The sequence below is a fragment of the Melanerpes formicivorus genome, unplaced genomic scaffold (genome assembly GCF_026170545.1).
Source record: "Melanerpes formicivorus ecotype bairdi unplaced genomic scaffold, bMelFor1.0.p_v2 SCAF_10, whole genome shotgun sequence".
Lineage (NCBI taxonomy): Eukaryota > Metazoa > Chordata > Aves > Piciformes > Picidae > Melanerpes > Melanerpes formicivorus.
Window position 1 is genome coordinate 11,418,984 of NW_027142362.1, and position 18,217 is coordinate 11,437,200.

Genomic DNA, 18,217 nt, shown 5'->3' on the forward strand with positions numbered 1-18,217 from the left:
AAGGTCACCAGAGGTCACTGGTCTTGTGAATGCTGAAAACAGCCCAGTGTTAAGCGGCCAGTATCAGTAGCTGAATTTACTGGGTTCCTTCTGACGTGTTAAACCGAAGCTAACAAACTGTAGCATGCCACAGTGTGCCATTAGCTTAAGGAGGAGAGACTGTGTGTGGGATTGCCATGGGGAGTTAATGCTCTTGATCTTGGTGTGACTCTTAGAGTCATTCTGAGCCTTCTTTTCTTCTCCTTTTTCCTGAAGACGTTTCTTCCAGGCTGCCTGTGAGGTTCCTGAGTTACAGGATAAATTCAATATTGATGAGTACTCTGACTTGGTGACTCTCACTAAACCAGTTATTTATATTTCTATTGGTGAAATCATCAACACACACACTGTAAGTACACATTGGTCACAGTTGCTCCTTACAAAGAAAATGCTGCTTCTGACTGAAATGTGATTATCAAATACCTTTATATTGAATGATAACACAGAATTAAGTAATTTGCTTGTGCCTTCTCTAGCTTTCTTTTGAAAGTATTTGTGTATGTGGTAATGGCACAGCTTGGAGTGTTGTTACTGCTGCTTGGGGGTGCACTGAATCAAGATCTGTGAGAAAAAGTTACCAGCTCAAAGTAATGTAACTTTACTGTCTAGAAGAGAATGAATGTTTAACAGCATAAATGTTCTTTCTGTTCATCTAGTTGCTCTTAGACCATCAAGATGCAATTGCTCCTGAGCACAATGATCCAATTCACGAGCTGCTGGATGATCTCGGCGAGGTTCCTACGATTGAGTCCTTAATAGGTGGTCTAGTTTATTGTACTTAAGAAATAAGTGATATGACCTTAAATGATTTGAAGGGCAGTGTAAAACTAGCTAAGGAATCATCACAGGGCAGACATGCTAAAAAGCAGTAGCAGATTCTGAATGCAAAATTTGTTACCTGAAAAAAAACACCACAGGAGTTCCTTCTCTTCTCCCCACCCCACTCCAGAAGTGTTTGGTAGATAGGCTGATATTGACATGGTTTTGTTCCATTGCACTGAAACCATTTCATAGAATCATAGAGTACCAGAGTGGAAGGGACCTCAAGGTCATCTGGTCCAAACTTTCTTGTCAAAAGGCCACAGTGTAGACCAGATAGCCCAGTACCCTGCCCAGCCAAATCTGAAGTGTGTCCAGCATTGAGACTCCATCCCTTCCCTGGGGAGAATATTCCAGTGTCTGATTGTTCTCATCGTGAAAAATTTTCCTCGTGTCCAGTGGAAATCTCCCCAGAGATAAGTTGTCTCATCACCCCTCATCTTTTCCTTGTGACTCCTTGTGAAAAGGGAATCTCCATCTTCTTTGTAGCCACACTTTAAATACTGGAACACAGTGATAAGGTCTCCCCTAAGCCTTCTTTTCTCAAGGCTGAACTGTCTGCCTGGAGGAGGAAGGAACTGACTTTAATCTGTGAAAAGTTCCTGAAAACCTGAGCCGTGGTTCACTGCTTCAGTTGATAACAAACCCTGGAGAGCTGCACAGGCCTCTCTCCTTTCTTGGGTTCTATCTTGCAGCAATTTGGAGTGTGAAATCATGGGGTGGAGGAAGCAAACTGGCTGAGTTTTTGGAGAGGATGTTTCTAGAGCAAATTGCTCACCTTGACGCTTGAGAGGCATCCCTGCCCATGGTGGGGAGTTGGAACAGATGATCTCTAAGGTCCCTTCCAACCTAAGGCAGTCTATGGAGTTGATTGATGACAAAGGTACCTTTCTAAAGGAACAATTGCTAGCACATTTTCTTCAAGCACTGACCAAGAACAAAACATGAGAAGTATTACCTGAACAAGCCTAGACCTTGAATTTAAATAGAGCTTGCTCTTCTTCACCATTTAATTTCTCCTGTGTGCATGAACTCCTGTGTTCATAAACATGCATGCCATGGGTACTCCTTACCTGAGACCACATCTTCCCAGGGTGGCTCATGCATCTCCTTTCCTCTCAGTCAGCTGAGGGCCTGGGAAGAATTGATGTGGCCCTGTTTGTGGTGCAGCTCATTCCCCAAAGTGAGCTGAAGCAAAGAAAAGCCCACACAACTGTGGCATGGTTTAATCCTGCTGCAACTCCTTTTTTTTATAAGGGGAGATATCTTAAGAATTGTTCTGGTGAGAGTTCAGACACAATTAGAGCAAGACAATTTCCTTTAGGCAGGAAACTTGCTTGTTTTAATAGAAGGTTACAGGTTAGCTTGCCAACAGGGCCTTTGCTCTTAGCTTTGAAAATTCCTTCTAATGAGGACATGGATGTAAAACTGTGGTCATATTTTTATGTGTAAAGGTCAGGTCAGCTTCTCAGAAGAGAGAAAGATACTGAGATACAGGTGTGGAATGCACGTCTCAAGCTGTGCCAGGGGAGGTTTAGGCTGGATGTTAGGAAGGAGTTCTTCCCAGAAAGAGAGATTGGCCATTGGCATGTGCTGCCCAGGGAGGTGGTGGAGTCACCATCCATGGAAGGGTTTAAAAAGAGACTGGATGAGACACTTGGTGCCATGGCTTAGTTGATTAGATGGTGTTGGGTGATAGGTTGGATTCAATGATCTCGAAGGTCTTTTCCAACCTGGTTAATTCTGTATTCAGCATCTTTAAGGCATATGAACTAGTGGGTTTTTGTGGAACCTTTCTGGCTAGTGCATTCTCTGAGGTTTGTGAAGAAGTCAGCTCTAAGGTACTTGAGATGATCTTTTTAAAAGCTGGGTTTGGCTTTTGAAGTATACTTTTGACAGCATAGGGAACAGTGTAGCTTTTCTGTGGTCTGCTTAGCAGAGAAAGCTCTAGTAGGCAAGAACATGAAGTATGATTTAGTCATAAAACTCTTTCTGCTTGACAGGTGAAGGGTTTGGCAATATTAATGACCCCAACCGGGACATGCTAGCCAAGACTGAGGTTTCTCTCACACTCACGAACAAATTTGATGTTCCTGGTGATAAGAATGCAGAGATGGATGCAAGGACAATCCTGTTGAAGTAAGTAAGGGGTAACTACTTGGTGTGCTTCTCATGAGAGCAAGTGACCTGAATTTTCAGTTAATCTTCATGTGAAAACAAGAGAATCAAAGTGTATTGGAATTGTGGGACTGTTACTCCATATATACTGACCTTGTAGCCATGTCCTTTCACTGCTGCAGCTGGGTTTTCCTCTTAACTCTTTGTCACTGTGGAATTTGACAGTCTTTAAAAGTCTACCTTGGAGGTGAAAACCACCAGGAAAGAAAACTTTCTGGATGTGAGTGTGACAGCAGCAGGTGGACTTACCTTCATATGAATAATCTTTAAAAATAATCTTACTCCCTAGTGCACCTCACAGTTGAGTTCTAACCCTGAAGCCCAATGTGAAATTTAGATGAATCAGTATTTATGGCATGGGAATTTTAAGGGTAACTAAATGCCTGCTGTATGTGAATAACCCTGTTGCTGACTTTGCTAGCTTCTGCAGAGTAAGTTTCATTACACAGCCTGTCTGGGGGAAATGCCTCCTTAGGATATTTTTGCTGTGGCTACTCTCCTCTCTCTTGGTTTATGTTGTGGTCCCCTTTGCTCTGCACTTGCTGCCCCCTAAGCTTGCCTCTTAATAGATGTGGACTAATTGTTTTGTTGGCAAATGCTTGTGTTATTAGTCTAACAGGAAGAGCAATGGAGTTCAAGGAATTTAATTGTTATTGAACTCTTTATTCTGAAGGACTTAGTACTAATATTGAATCTTGGCTAGTTTTAAGCAAATCCTGTTGCTGTGTTGAGCAGCTACCTGACATTCTGATGCATATACACCCACTGTGAGGTATTCCTGCTCAGACACACTAGATACCTTAACTGACAACTCTTTAGATTATCTTACACTTGGGCTAGATGGACCAGAAGAAAATATTTCCTCCAAAGATAACTTTACATTAATTGAGCTTCTCAAAAGGCACATCAGTATTTCTCTGCCTGCCAGAAGGTAATGTTGCTTTCAAAAGTAAAGCTTTACCAGCTGTGCTAGCCAGCATCCAAGCTGTGGAAGAGGAGGAAGGTGTGCATGTCATGTGCTTTGTGTAATGCCAGAAATAAATCCAGCCTGACTGTGAAGTACTGAAGGTGCTATTTGGTTTTGTTGTGTGGCTTAAGGAGAGAATTGCTTCAGTGGGCACTGGCTGCCATTAACTCACAGTTCAGTTGTAGGAATGGCCCCGAGTTGAACTGGGGATCTGCTTTGGCTCAGTTACCACACACATAAGAAAGTAGTATTGTGGAGTTTTTTGATACCTGTTAGAAAGTATTAAAGTTAAGTTACAGGCTTTTGCTGGCTGCACTAGTGCACTGTTGTTACCACCTGCTTTACCAAATTTCACATAGGTGAACCTTTCAGAGAACCAGTACTTCTCAGAGCTCTGGTCTTGTCTCACTTAAGCCTGCATCCAGTGCTAATCTGACTTTAGATAAACCAGTAATGTTGGTATAACTGCAGAACAGAACAGCATTTTGATAGTCTTTCAGTTTAATTTTCTTTTTCTCCTATTCTCCTTGCTTTCTTTGCAGCACAAAATGTTTAATTGTTGATGTAATCCGCTTCCAGCCAGGGGAGACGCTGACTGAAATCCTGGAGACTCCAGCTACCTCAGAGCAAGTATGAAGTTGTTTACCTGCATGCTTTTTATGCTAGGAAATTGTCATCTGTCTAGATATATGTGGGTGCACTTGGAATGTGCCTTTGTGTCCTGCTTGTGTTCACAGTAGTATGAACTTGTAATTTTCAGTTTTGTTTTTCTTCCCAGGAAGCAGAGCATCAGAGAGCTATGCAGAAACGAGCCCTGCGTGATGCTCGAACTCCTGACAAGATGAAAAAAAGCCTCTCTGCAAGGGAAGATGGCAACTTAAGTCTTCAAGGAAAAAAAGACAAAATCAAGACAGGCCTGAAGAAGTTGACAGAACTGGGGACAGTAAATGAAAAAAATAAATACCAGGAGCTCATCAATGACATCGCAAAGGTAGGGCAGTGGCTTCCTACCCACTCTAGTGGAGCTCTCCCACAGCATGCAGCATTAAGAGGGCAGAATCTCAAGCTGCACCAGGGGAAGTTTAGGCTCAAGGTGAGGAGAAAGTTCTTCACAGAGAGAGTTGTTAGCTCTTGGAATGTGCTGCCCAGGGAGGTGATGGAGTCACCATCCCTGGAGGTGTTCAAGAGGGGACTGGACATGGCACTTGGTGCCATGGTTTAGTAGTCATGAGGTGTTGGGTGACAGGTTGGACTTGATGATCCTTGAGGTCTTTTCCGACCTTATTGATTCCAGAACAAGAGGACACAGTCTCAGGCTGCACCAGGGGAGGTTTAGGCTGGATGTTAGAAAGAAGTTCTATACAGAGAGAGTGATTGCCTGGGGAGGTGGTGGAGTCACCATCATTGGAGGTGTTCAGGAGGAGACTTGATGGGGTGCTTGGTGCCATGGGTTAGTTGTTTGGGTGGGTTGGATTGATTGATGGGTTGGACGTGATGATCTTGAAGGTCTCTTCCACCCTGGTTTGTTCTATTCTGTTCTGTTCTATGATTCTGAATCTGGCACTAGTTTTCAGGAGGAGCAAGCTTTTGTCACTGCTTATCTGCAGATACAAAGCCTCCATTTTGCCACAGTATTTTCACCTCTTGGTGTTTGGGAAATCCTTTATTCACATAGCACATTTGTGTTTTCTCCTGTGGTGGTGCCAGAGTCTCAGGCACTTTATGGAAGAGTGTTGTAGCTTGGAAGGGAAGTCATGCTGTCTGACTTTTTTTTTCCCTGCTCCTTTTCACTACTTTAAGTTGCACCTTTGACAAACTTACTCACTTGAGGAAGTGACTTAAAGGTTCCCAAGGTTATTTTTATTTAAAGAAGAAAGAAATAGAGGGGGGAACTGAGAAACACTTGCAGAAGTGACATAATGCTGTTGCACATTGTTGTAGTGACAATGCATTGGAAATCACCCATTACAAAATAACCCAACCCTGGAAAGTGAATGAAGAGTTGCCTTTAGGGATCCAATTAGAATTAATTGTACTGAGGTTAATATGTATCAGAAATGAAAACAGAAGTAAACTTGAACACATGGTCATTTTTGGTTCAGGTATTGAGGTAGCATACTTGTAGATGGCTGACCAACAAAGGGAAGAAAGTCTGCTATGTTCTGCTATGGGTTTAGTGCTTGGTTTGTAGCATACCTTTCCTGCCCAGTGGTGGCAAAACTTGATGCCTGCCTTGTGTCCCTGAAGTGTTGGTGCCCACTCTAGCCATTGCAACTTGGACACCGTTGAAGTCTGAGAGAGCAACAAAAGGTTCAGATGAACTGCTGTGTAGAGGTGGTTAGTTCAAAGTGCAGAGGCGGTGACACTTAAACTGGCACAAGTGCAACTGAGGGCTTCAGCTTCTAGCATGATGCAAGACAAACCAAATTCAAATGGTTTGCTTCAAGTACTCTGCTCTGGGCTTGAGCAGCTGGAGAGCTGGAATGACTGTTAACTCTCTGCCTGTCACTCTCTGTGGCACAGGATATCCGAAATCAGCGCCGATACCGTCAGAGAAGAAAGGCAGAGCTGGTGAAGCTGCAGCAGACATACAGTGCCTTGAATTCCAAAGCTACTTTTTATGGGGAACAAGTGGATTATTACAAAAGCTACATCAAAACCTGCTTGGATAACCTGGCCAGCAAGGGCAAGTAAGTATCTGGGAGGCATGCCACGGCCCTGTGTAACATACAGGTTGTTGCTAAGAAGAGTTACAGTGCCATCTGCTCAAAGCTCCTTGGCCAAGCTCTTTACCACAGCAGTAGTTCTAGGGAAAGCATCTCAGCAGTGGTGAGGAAAATATTGGGAGAAGGCAGTGCCCTGAATGGGATCAAAAAGACATACTTGAAAGAATGTTGTTCCATCTGGGAGAGGGGAGTGTAGAGGGTCCAGTGGGACTGGAACAGGCTGCCCACACAATACACATGCTGCTCAGTCAGTCCACCCTGTCATCCTTTCTAGGAGCAGAGAGTGAAAATAACAATTAGCAGTACAGAAAGTATTGACCACGAGGTTGTCCTCTTTGTATCCTGAGTGGGGTCAGTTGGAGTAGTGCAAGACAATTCAGATTTGTGGAGAGGGAAAAGTAAAGTCTTCCTTTCCAGTGAGAAGCAGGAAGAGCAACTGCCAGTGAAAATTGAGACGAGAAAGCTGTTGCGTAATCTCGGCCTTCTTTGTGTCATTTGTCACTAGATTCCATCCCCTCCTTGTGCCTAATGAGAGGTGGTGCTTTCTTTGGAGTACCAAGTGGTTATTTTTGGTGGGGGGTTTTTGTGTGTGTGTGTGGTATATGTTTGTTTGTTTTTCCTTCTGTAGGGTAAGAGTTACTGGTAGAAAACCAAAGATCTGATCTGAGCTACAAGTGCCCTCTAGATAAACTCACTAGTAGAAATACATCATTTATCAGCTGCATTAGTCACAGCTGATTGGCTACGCTGGTTCCATCCCCTCATCCACATGGGATTACATTTTTTGCTATCTGAAATCTCTTTACTTGTTTGATCATCATTTGGTTTTTTTGTTTTGATTTCTTGTTTATGGTTTGTTCTTTTATTTCCCCCCCCAGAGTCTCTAAGAAACCTCGAGAGATGAAAGGCAAAAGCAGCAAAAAGATTTCCCTAAAATACACAGCAGCTCGACTTCACGAGAAGGGAGTGCTTCTAGAGATTGAGGACCTGCAAAGCAACCAGTGAGTACCTTCTTAAAACTCTTTAGGGCTAACTAACCTTGCCAGAGGAAAACAGGTATGCTGAACTCGTGTCTCTTCCTTTGAACTAGTCTAGGCGCTGGCAACTGAAGAACAGAAACTGAGATTTGTTTGAGATAGGGACAGATTGTCTTGTCTTGTGGTTTTCTTGGTGGAATTTAACACTCTTGGTAGACTTAGCTATTGAAGCTGAAGAAATTGTTTTGGTGGTCTAGGCTGGCATCCCTAGAGCCAAGAAACCTTGTATTGTGGTCGCTTTTTGCTTCTCCTTTTTTTCTGGTTGAAGCAAAGCAGGTCTTTGATTCAGCACTGCATTGGGATTTCAATATGACTTCCCTCTTCCCACTCACCCCTTTCCCTGAGACTCCCACAGTCATGGAAGAGTACCTCAGGTGAATTGCTGCACTGTGGTTAATTGTTCTCACTGTTGAACAGTCAACTTATTGCTATATTGAATTTGTCCAGCTGCAGTTTGCTGGCTTTGAGAACTCAATGCACCAGCTGTGGATTATGGAGAAGTTGCCTGTTGCTGAATATTTTTTTTTTTCCCCCAACCCTGAGCTGCCTCTTACTGGAATTAATTTTTTCAACCCTCAATCATGTTTTGTACTTTGCACTTAATGAGGCTTGGATATAGGCTGTTCAGGCTGTGTGGGCTACTGCGCTTGTGTGAAGCTGTGATCTGCCAGACACAGACTCTGGCAGGCTTCCATTCACTGTGGTATTGAGTCTGGTCAGCTTTTACAGCCCTATTGCAAGTGGGGATATAGAACAGAGAGATAAGAATAGAATTCTTAGACATTTCTCTTCAGATTTCATCTTGTATCTTCTCAGTAGAGAGCACATCCTCAGGAATGAGCTATGGTTTTTGTCTTAATTTCATAGGTTTAAAAATGTGATCTTTGAGATCAGTCCAACAGAAGAAGTAGGAGATTTCGAGGTAAAAGCAAAGTTCATGGGAGTACAGATGGAAACCTTTATGCTACATTATCAGGTAAGAACTGTCCTATTTAATAGTGCCATGTGAGCTCTGCTTGCCTGACTCTTCATCAAGATAATGACTTGCTCTCTACCTGAACAGTCTGCAAAATACTCTCAGAAACCACCCATTAGATGCAAGTGAAGTGGATGCACCACAAATGGAGAATTCAGGCTGCTACTTTTTCTGTGCTAAGGGAGGCCTGACTTTGGTCTGTGTCTTAGTTACAAGTACACACACAAAATGATTCATGCATTTGCAACTTCCTGCTACCATAGAGATCAGAAGTCTGTGGCAGCTGGCAGCTGGGCTTGGGTGTCATGTCTGCAGCCAGTCATCTTGTGTTGCTGTTTTTTCTGCCACCCTACCCATAGCTGTTTCCTTAGCCATGCAGCTCTTAGTTCTCAACCTTTCCTTAGGCCTGGCTACTGGAACAGGCATCCTGACTGACTCTTTCTCAAATGGTTCCCTCTTCCTCCTAGGTCAGTACTGTCAGCTTCTTCCACTCCTGCTCTTGCCCTGTGCCAGCTATGATTTGTAGATGTTGTCAGGTTTCAGTTAGGCACCTAGGAGACCTTTTCTACAAGCCTTTTGAGTCTTGTTTTTCTGTCTTATGCTGTGTGCTTTGTGATAGATATGTCCCAAAACCCAGCTGCATCACCAGCTCTTGGGTATTCTCCATAAGCTCTTGAGGATTCCTTGCTCATAAAGGTGTTCTCTCTGGCAGGATCTCTTGCAGCTGCAGTACGAAGGCGTCGCAGTCATGAAGTTGTTTGACAGAGCAAAAGTGAATGTCAACCTCCTGATCTTTCTTCTGAATAAGAAATTTTATGGGAAGTAACTGACCTCTGCCAGCAAGTCTGTGAAAGAGGAGACAGATAGAGACCTGCACATACAACTCCTAATGACATATCTATGTATCAGTATATGCTCATGCTGTGCTAAAATATATCAAATGTATTGTGAAGATGGACTAAGAACCTCTTATGAATTGACAACTCTTGAGTCTGCAGGGAGTTGGTTTCATGCTTATTTATGATCTTTATCTTCAACTTTGAAGGTCCCCTGAAAAGCAGCTACTTTAGAATGTATTTTTACACGGCGCTGGGTATTAAACTAAGAGTATACTTAGGGTATCTGGATGCTTTATTTGCTTAATTGTGTGCTTTGTGAGGCTTGAGTTCTTGTTGCCTGTGCACAGAGAATGCTGCCCTTGTCCAGCAGTCAGTTCACCTCTTCTGAAAGCAAAAAAGGTTTGCAGATTTTATTCAAACTCTAATGATGCTCTAACAGCAGAGACTGAAATAAATGGAGAAAGGTTAACATCCAGGTTACCCCTTTGTTTGCCAGCTTGTGGTGGTAGTGGTGGGCAGTTCCCCAGATAGAATCACTGTGATCTGAGGAATGAGCAACTGTCAGAGGGGGCTGCTGAACTCTGTGATTACATACTGCAGCCACCTGGAACAGCTATAGTGTCTTGTTTTTCTTGATTTATCACACTGTAATAATTTACAGATGGCCCCTTCCCCAGAGGGAGTAGGGAATGGATTTACTAGTGCTTGCAGATGAAAAGAAGCCTGTTGGGGGAGGGGAAGGAAACACAAAAAATTCTTGAGGAATTAATTTTTAATGTTGCTTGCAAAGCATTTGAAATGTAAAAATATCTCCTTTTTTTCCCCAGTTTAGAGCCATGTTCTATATATGTTTCTGATGCAATAGAAGCTAGGTTCTACCTGCAGACTTGTCAGAGGACTACCTTAAAGAGGGTTAGCTTTGATTTTTTCTAGCTATTCTGAAGTTCCCATTTCTCTTTGAACTTTGGGGTTTGGTTTTGCTAGGTTTTGTTTTTTAAATCATGGTGGCAGTGCTGGCTGTTCTGCTATCTCCAATAAAACTGCAGAGGCTCTTTAAAAATAAAATAAAAGATGACCTTTAACTTCATCTGTTGCTCTAGCTCTCCCCCCCTATTTTTTTTATTTTCTTAACAGTTGGCAAACCTTCCCTCTAACTCTCCCTCTCTTGCAGATAGTGAGACACTCCCAAGAGGCCCCACTTCTCCTAAACATAGACTTTCCCCTGCAGGGCTGCACAGGCGTAGCAGAGGCACCACCCTGGCACACAAATTGTGCCAAATCCCTAGCTCAAAAAAAAGCCTGTGGAGATGACGGCTCCGTTTCGGCCGTGTGGCGGGCAAGGGGTTGCGAGTGCGTATTGCAGAGTGCGGCAGGCAGGGGGCTGAGCCGCTCACTCAGCGATGCTGTGGCACTGCTTAGTGCTGCCACCCGGTGGATAATTATCGACATTGCAGTTCTGCAGCGGCGTGTTCCGCCCCGTCACTGCTCAGTACTGCTACCCGGTGGATAATTGTCAGCATTGCAGATATACAGCGGCGTGTGCCGCCCGTCACTGCTCAGTGCTGCCACCCGGTGGATAATTGTCAGCATTGCAGATATACAGCGGCGTGTGCCGCCCGTCACTGCTCAGTGCTGCCACCCAGTGGTTAATTATCGGCATTGCAGTTCTGCAGCGGCGTGTGCAGCCCCGTCACTGCTCAGTACTGCTAGCCGGTGGATAATTGCCAGCATTGCAGTTCTGCAGCGGCGTGTACCGCCCGTCACTGCTCAGTGCTGCACCCGGTGGATAATTGTCAGCATTGCAGATATACAGCGGCGTGTGCCTCTCGTCACTGCTCAGTGCTGCCACCCGGTGGATAATTGTCAGCATTGCAGTTCTGCAGCGGCGTGTGCCGTCCGTCATGGCTCAGCGCTGCTGCCTCTCCTCTCAATGCCCTGAACGCTCGAATGTCTTAAAACAGGCCGTTAGGGTTAAGGTTAGGTTTAAATACAAAAACATGAAAAAGAAATTTTGGTAATAGGAAAAAATATATGTCCAAAAATCTTTATTAAACACTGTACAAAACAAAATATTGCACTTTTAAATCAGACCATAAATATCTACAAATGTATCTTACAAAAGTTTTAATTTAAAAAAACTGCTTAAAGAATGAAGACCCATTGCTGATTGAAAAGGTAATGATCAGGAATATCCTCTTCTGGCAATTAGCCTTGGACACAACAGTCCACACTGAACATTTTTTATACAGTAGTGCTAATCTAGATTTCAGTGATGCAAACCAATGGTACAGGAATGCTGTTTCTAAGACTGTTCTTACAGCACATGCACTAATGGGCATGTAATGTCGTTCAGTAATGTAACACAAGATCCAAGTCAATACAAGCATTCAGGCTTCCAGTATTGTGCAGTAGTTTGGAGACTACAAAAGCAAAGCCATCCGTCTGCTGCCTCCTGTGGGGTTCTGTCTCCTTACAGACCTAACGAGACAATCTGCAATAGGGAAAATGATTTACCCAGGAACATCACAATCACAACTTATCAAAAGACTCAGGTGGTCAAAGGTCATGAAGAAATTTCTTGCACTGGTCTTACCTTCATAACTAATAATACTTCCTTGGACATTTTGCCCCCATTAATGGGGAGATGGGGAGGAACAGTATTCAAGACAGAAAGTTTGACGGCTGTGTTTGAGCACTTACTGGCTTCCTGTTTGACTTGATGTGCAAGAGGAGATTGCTCACAAGTGTTTCATTCACAGCTCCGACAAGGAAGCCTTGTGTCTGTTAACGTAAAATCAGTAGGAAAATCCAATCATGCCTGAACTTCCATTTTACTTCAGTGACTGGAGCAGAAGAATAGGGACAAGGGGAAATGCCACCTCATTTACTCAAAGCAGATCTGCTGTTTTGAAAATTATACTAGCATCTACAATGTTGTCACTGCATGCACATAAATACAAGCATGAAAAATCAAATGTACTTCTGTGTGTCCATCTGACAGCTAGTGTCAGTAAAACATATTCCAAGGACATCCACCATTAAGCTCAATTGTTTATGAGACTGAAGTTGTTGCCAAAACTTTTACAGCTACCAGTCACAGCTTCCAAACATTTTAAGGTTGTATTAAATTTTATAAAACAATAAAACCAAGACCTAGGGGTCAACAGTTACTGCATTCCACTTACTTTTTCTCATAAGGTAAGGGCAGTAAGCACTACTTGGTGCTTCTAGTGGGGTTTTTTTCCCCCCCCCCCGATAAAATTATGATGTGAAGGCCTGTAAAATTTTACAGATGATATGCCACCTTATCTTCCTAATCCCGACACAAAAATGCTTTAAACATTAAAAGTTCCATTGCAAAGAGTGGATAATAAAAGTTCCCAGGAAAAAAGACCCTGACCAGCACATCAGTCTGCAATGCTGTTTTTCCATCAGCTCCATGGCTCGATTTAACTGGCACATCTAATACCTTATTTACAAGCATATACTTTGAGCAGGCTAGGTTAAGGAACCTCTCTTCTCATCTCTTCACTGCAGCTTCGTGAACTTTCCCCAGAAGAGTTACATTTCTTGACATGATTGACAACATCTTTGTTTGTAGGTGTCTATCAAGCATAACTTTAGTTGCTTTACATATGTACAGTAGTGAGTTGTATCCTTGCATTCGTCTTCTGAAAAATATATTTAAACATTGAGAGGCTTTATAAGGGGCGAGAGACAAACAGAACTGATCATCGCAACTGCAAACAAACGATGGACCCCTGCTGGCTTTCTCATTATTTCACTTTGCATTTCTGGCAACAGTGGGTTCAAAGCTTAGCTAGGTCAACAAAGAGGAGGTGTGATCTCACTGCATTTGCCCATTGTCAGTTTCAGAACCTGCCCCATCTTGCAGGAACTGACAGTTTGCTCAGACTTGTGAGTCACAACTGGCACAGTCACATAGGGAAATTTGCATAAAGCAACTTCCTAAATATCCTGTTTCTTAAAAGTGTTTTTGAGGCTTTACTCTCAAACTGGCCTACTCTGAGAAAGAGGACTCCAGGATTATGAAGTGCCCCTTGGAGAGGATAGTTTTACCTTTCACGTACAACCAAACACTTGCAGAACCATTAGTGTACAACTGTGAGTCACTTTCTAATATAACTGCTACAAACTATTACTATGCTCATATATAAATAAGAGTTTACATACTGCCACAGGATGTGACATTGCAGTGTTGCCAGGTCACTGGTCTCTTCCTCCATCTGCAGTACTGATCAGGCACAGGTTTGTTATTCTTTCTGTGTACACAATACACTTGTCTTGACTGAAATCCACTGCCACAGTCCACGCTGCAAGGCCTCCAAGGGCCTGTCCGCCAGTAAACGTCACATGCCTCTGAAGAACAGTTTCTTCTGACAGGAGACCTGTGGTGTAAAATAAATGGCACTTAAATGCTTTGTGCTAAACTTTATTCACAGAATGGTAGAACACATGCTGGAAGGGACTTCTGGAGACTGATTAGTCTACACCCCCTGCTCATAGCACAGGAAACATGATCGGGTTGCTCATGACTGTTTCCATTTGTGTTTTCAATATCTCCAAGGATGGAGATTCCACAGCCTTTCTGGGTAATCTGTTCAAGTGCTTGACAACCTTCAGAGCTGAAAAGGTTTTTATTATACTGAAGTTAAATTTCCTGCATTTCACTTAGTGCCCATTCATTGTGACTCACTTGTAAGGAAACAAAAGACAAGGCTCTATTTGTTTACACCAATTCCTTAATCACAGAGTCATAGAATCAGTCACGGTTGGAAGGGACCACAAGGATCATCTAGTTCCAACCCCCCTGCCATGGGCAGGGACACCTCACACTAGATCAGGCTGGCCAGAGCCTCATCCAGCCTGGTCTTAGACACCTCCAGGGATGGGGCCTCAACCACCTCACTGGACAACCTATTCCAGGGCTTCACCACTCTCATGGTGAAGAAAACAAAACAAAAGTTTACCTTTAGGAAAACTTAACAGACCTTGAACGTTGCATACTGGATGCTGCAAGTTCTGCCAGCATAACCTGTCTCCTGAATAGGATCTATGCTGATACTGAACCTCCTCAAACATCTGAAGATGCCAAAGTGAAATCCTAAATCTTAGTACTACATGGAAATTTCACTGTGTGCTTCAGTGGAGCAAGAATTGTGTGTGCAGCAAAAGTGCTTTTAAAGTGCTCACAACTCAGAAGCAAGAATATGAAGAGCGGGGTCCAGTAATCTAGAACCATAGCAACAGTTCCCATGTATCTACGTGATACCTATTTATTCCCTGCCCTTCATTGCCCTACCTGCACATTTGGTCTGGATTAGTCTCTTGCCCCAGACTCTCCCACACAGTTTTAATTTGTTTGTCTTTTTGCTACTATGATGTTTCACAGACTGCCATCTCTCCACGTGCTATAGCACAGCCTCAAGCAAACCTGCTGCTTAAGATTCTGTGGAGCTGTAAAGCCTGTACTGATCATATTGAAAGGGGTTGTTTAAAGACAGTAAGCCAGATTAACAGAGTTCTTACAAAGAATGTGTGCCTTGAAGTAAAAAAAAATCACACTTTCTCAATTCTTCAGTTTTTACACACATCAAACATTGCTCAGTAGATAGAAAGAGGCAGAATGAGATTGATTCATGCAGAGAAATCCATCATGTTTCAGCAGCCATAAACTAGTAACCCAATTTAAATGGTCCACAAAAATAAGGGAAACTCTCACTTTATAAAATTTGGGCAGCAGTAGACCAGAATAAAAAGTACTATCAGAAGAGACTTAGTTCAGCAGCAATAAGAAATGTTATGGCAAATTGTTACATTTTCTGCTTTCTTTTCTGGGAATCCAGATTCTCTCACTCTGTTTCTAGCTCTGCCACTAGCACAGTGGATGACTCTGATCAAACCCATTACCCTCCTTGGGTTCCTAATCATACCAAGGGTTGACAATCCCTACCACCTCTCCTTGTGTTTGATACATAAAAATGTGCATAGTTATACTGCATTGACAATCTTTCATCTTTAGTTTGATCACCTCAAGAATCTAACTTGTACTACGTCAAACTGCATACCTCCTTCTTTCATCACAAGAAGAGTTTGACACCCAAGATCCGTTACGAAGCTGACATATAAAGTGGCGAGGCTGCAAACCTACGGGGTGGTCGACACAGTGACCAGTACACTGAAAAGTGATAAGGAAAAAACACAGGGTAAGGGCAAAGAAAAAGAAAACCCAAAGTTAATAACAAGAGTTAATAACTCTTCTAGGCAGTTACACATCCCCAGCATAATTCATGATCTCCATTTCTCCTTCTTTGTCTCTATCACACCTCAGTTCGGATAAAGGCCTAGTGCTACAAGTTGTTTCTGTAGCTCTGACAACCACAGCCTGTACCACAAATATGACATCACTAATTCTTTTAATTCTTTACTTGCTCCTATTATGATACAAATCATAATATCAGCAGAAGTTTACTGCACAAATGAAGCAGCACAGAAAATACAGGAAAGCAGGGTTCTGTGGCAACTGCTTTTGCAGCACATTCCTATTTCTTCGGAGACTTCACAAGTACAGCTATACAAACTGTATTCTTGTATGACTGCAGTAAAAGCAATATGCTTATTAAAAACTGGATCAGCTTATAAAATACACTGAAAATAGTACTCATGTTTGAGATCACATCTTTGACAAGTAGCTCACACATCAAAAATTAAAAAGGGGGGTTTTAATTCACTGGTCTAAACGGCAATTACAATTAGTACATCAACTTCCTTTGTGCAGGAGAACAGATGTTCAGCCAGTGGTATGATACACCTGTGTAATAAGACAGTTTCCAGACAAAGTCTGGAACTTACCTGTCCTTTTGCCTGTGCTGTCCCCACTGCACACAAATGACCCACACAGGGTTTCCTTCCCACAGGACGATCTCTGTGTGTGCAGGCATCTGGTGGCAGGGTCAGCACGCTGCCGCTGGCTCTTTCCTGTTGACAAGTTATTTGTCGATAGCGAAGTCCATTGCCACAAGATGCAGAGCACTCAGACCATGGACTAGTTACCCACCTACAGGATGCAGAGAAGAATTTATAGCAATGATGAAAAGTGTCACAAACTTGCTGGTAGTTTGCAGTGCTCTGTTTTCAAACAGAAATCCAAAGCACCTGTCAGTTTTAGATGTGAGAAAAGGTAGCATCAGCTGCTTCAGTTGTTAAGCAAGATCTTGTAAATTTGGTTAACTGATGGCATCTAAGCTACCTGTGGCTCAGTATACACTAATAGAAGCTACACTGCTTGTTACCCAGAAGGTTTAACTAGGTAAATCCTATAAATTCTGCTGGATTTCACATTTCTGCAGGGAGAACTGGATACTTTCCCATAATGTATAAAATGAAGTTTGAGCAGAACATATTATTTATTGATTAGAAGTTGCAAAGATTTAGACTGCCTTGGCAGCTAGGAACAATAGTGGAGAAGCAGGAGATGGTAATACAATTTATTCCACTTGATCCTTTGATAAATCTGGGCTAGAAATACAGAATGGAAATTAATGTATAGCACAAGTGTGGTAACAGAAAAATATTATTTTCTCCTTAGAAATTTAATTTTCTTACAGTCAAACAGTTCATAACCACTCCAGCAATATTAAGTGTTATAGCCTGGACCTTTGTCCCCTTTTTCTCTCTTTTAAAGCTCAAGTACTTTGGTGCAAGTCAGCAAGGCCCAAATTTGTCAAACACAAGTAAAGTACATGCTTAAAACCCTGTAGTTGCTTGACTGTACTTCTGTGCTGAGAAGTGGTTAAACACATGCAAACACTTTGAACTCTAAGGGCCTGTGATACTGATCCTACATCTAAAGCCTTTGGAATTTTATGGGTAGGTCCCAAAGAGTTGCTTTGGGATGAAAAGATCCTGCACAAATCATAGGGAAATGGAAAAGGAAGTCTGAACATTTTGTATTTGTCTCCCAGGTCAGTAATCACAGGGAAGAGGGAGAAGTCAGAGGCATTAGGAATCACTAAGAACCAGACACACAGCTAATCTCCAGGCATCTGGAACACTCTTCCTACACAGCACGTGTGAAATACTTCATAAAAGAAAACCAATCTGTATGTTAGCCTACATGTAATTCAAGGTAGAATTCAAGGTAGAGTTAATTATGTTAGTACACAAACAATTTCACATTGTAAATACACATGTAAATACTCATGGTAAATACACAAAGCCAAATTACAAGCTCAATCATTCTAACCATTTTATCAATAGAGATTTTAGGTCCCAGTCTGTTTAGCTAGATGAAATAACTGCCTTTTGTGGTTTGTAGTCTGGGTCCAATGCTAATTGCTATGTCATGTACTGCAGTCCACTTAGAAGGCATGACCTTGCTCAGGCTCTCCAGTATCCTAACTCTGTCATGTGCTGTTGAATGGCTGGACTTTAAGAGGGCAAGCTGCAACTGAGTCTGTGTGTTTCAATCTATTAGTTCTATTTCAGTATTTTTCCACTGGCAAAAATTTTGCTTGTTATAGGCTGGCTGGAGCTCAGACTCACAATTTCAGATGACCTCGTTTTCTGGCTGCTAACAATGAAATATAAACAAATTTCTCCTGATATTTATCTGT

The 18,217-nt window shown here is 42.5% G+C and overlaps 2 protein-coding genes across 6 annotated transcripts in view; one reads left to right on the forward strand and one right to left on the reverse strand.

Annotated features, from left to right (window-relative positions):
• IQGAP1 (IQ motif containing GTPase activating protein 1) overlaps nt 1-10,668 on the forward strand; it is a 67,977-nt gene extending 57,309 nt beyond the window's left edge. Inside the window, exons 30-38 of the mRNA XM_068143676.1 lie at nt 256-388; nt 696-798; nt 2,862-2,997; nt 4,546-4,633; nt 4,782-4,994; nt 6,527-6,693; nt 7,608-7,730; nt 8,634-8,742; nt 9,455-10,668. Of these exons, the coding sequence (XP_067999777.1) occupies nt 256-388; nt 696-798; nt 2,862-2,997; nt 4,546-4,633; nt 4,782-4,994; nt 6,527-6,693; nt 7,608-7,730; nt 8,634-8,742; nt 9,455-9,568 (1,186 nt within the window). The 3' untranslated portion in view covers nt 9,569-10,668. The remainder of the gene's footprint in view (nt 1-255; nt 389-695; nt 799-2,861; nt 2,998-4,545; nt 4,634-4,781; nt 4,995-6,526; nt 6,694-7,607; nt 7,731-8,633; nt 8,743-9,454) is intronic.
• Nucleotides 10,669-11,597: 929 nt separating this feature from the next.
• The window catches only part of ADAMTSL3 (ADAMTS like 3), a 183,851-nt gene continuing 177,231 nt past the window's right edge, over nt 11,598-18,217 (reverse strand). For all 5 annotated transcript variants that reach the window (XM_068143673.1, XM_068143674.1, XM_068143670.1 and 2 more), the window contains 4 exons: nt 16,455-16,659; nt 15,671-15,780; nt 13,776-13,990; nt 11,598-13,252 (listed from right to left, as the gene is read on the reverse strand). In XM_068143673.1, coding sequence (XP_067999774.1) covers nt 13,143-13,252; nt 13,776-13,990; nt 15,671-15,780; nt 16,455-16,659 — 640 coding nt within the window. In that variant the 3' untranslated portion in view covers nt 11,598-13,142. The remainder of the gene's footprint in view (nt 13,253-13,775; nt 13,991-15,670; nt 15,781-16,454; nt 16,660-18,217) is intronic.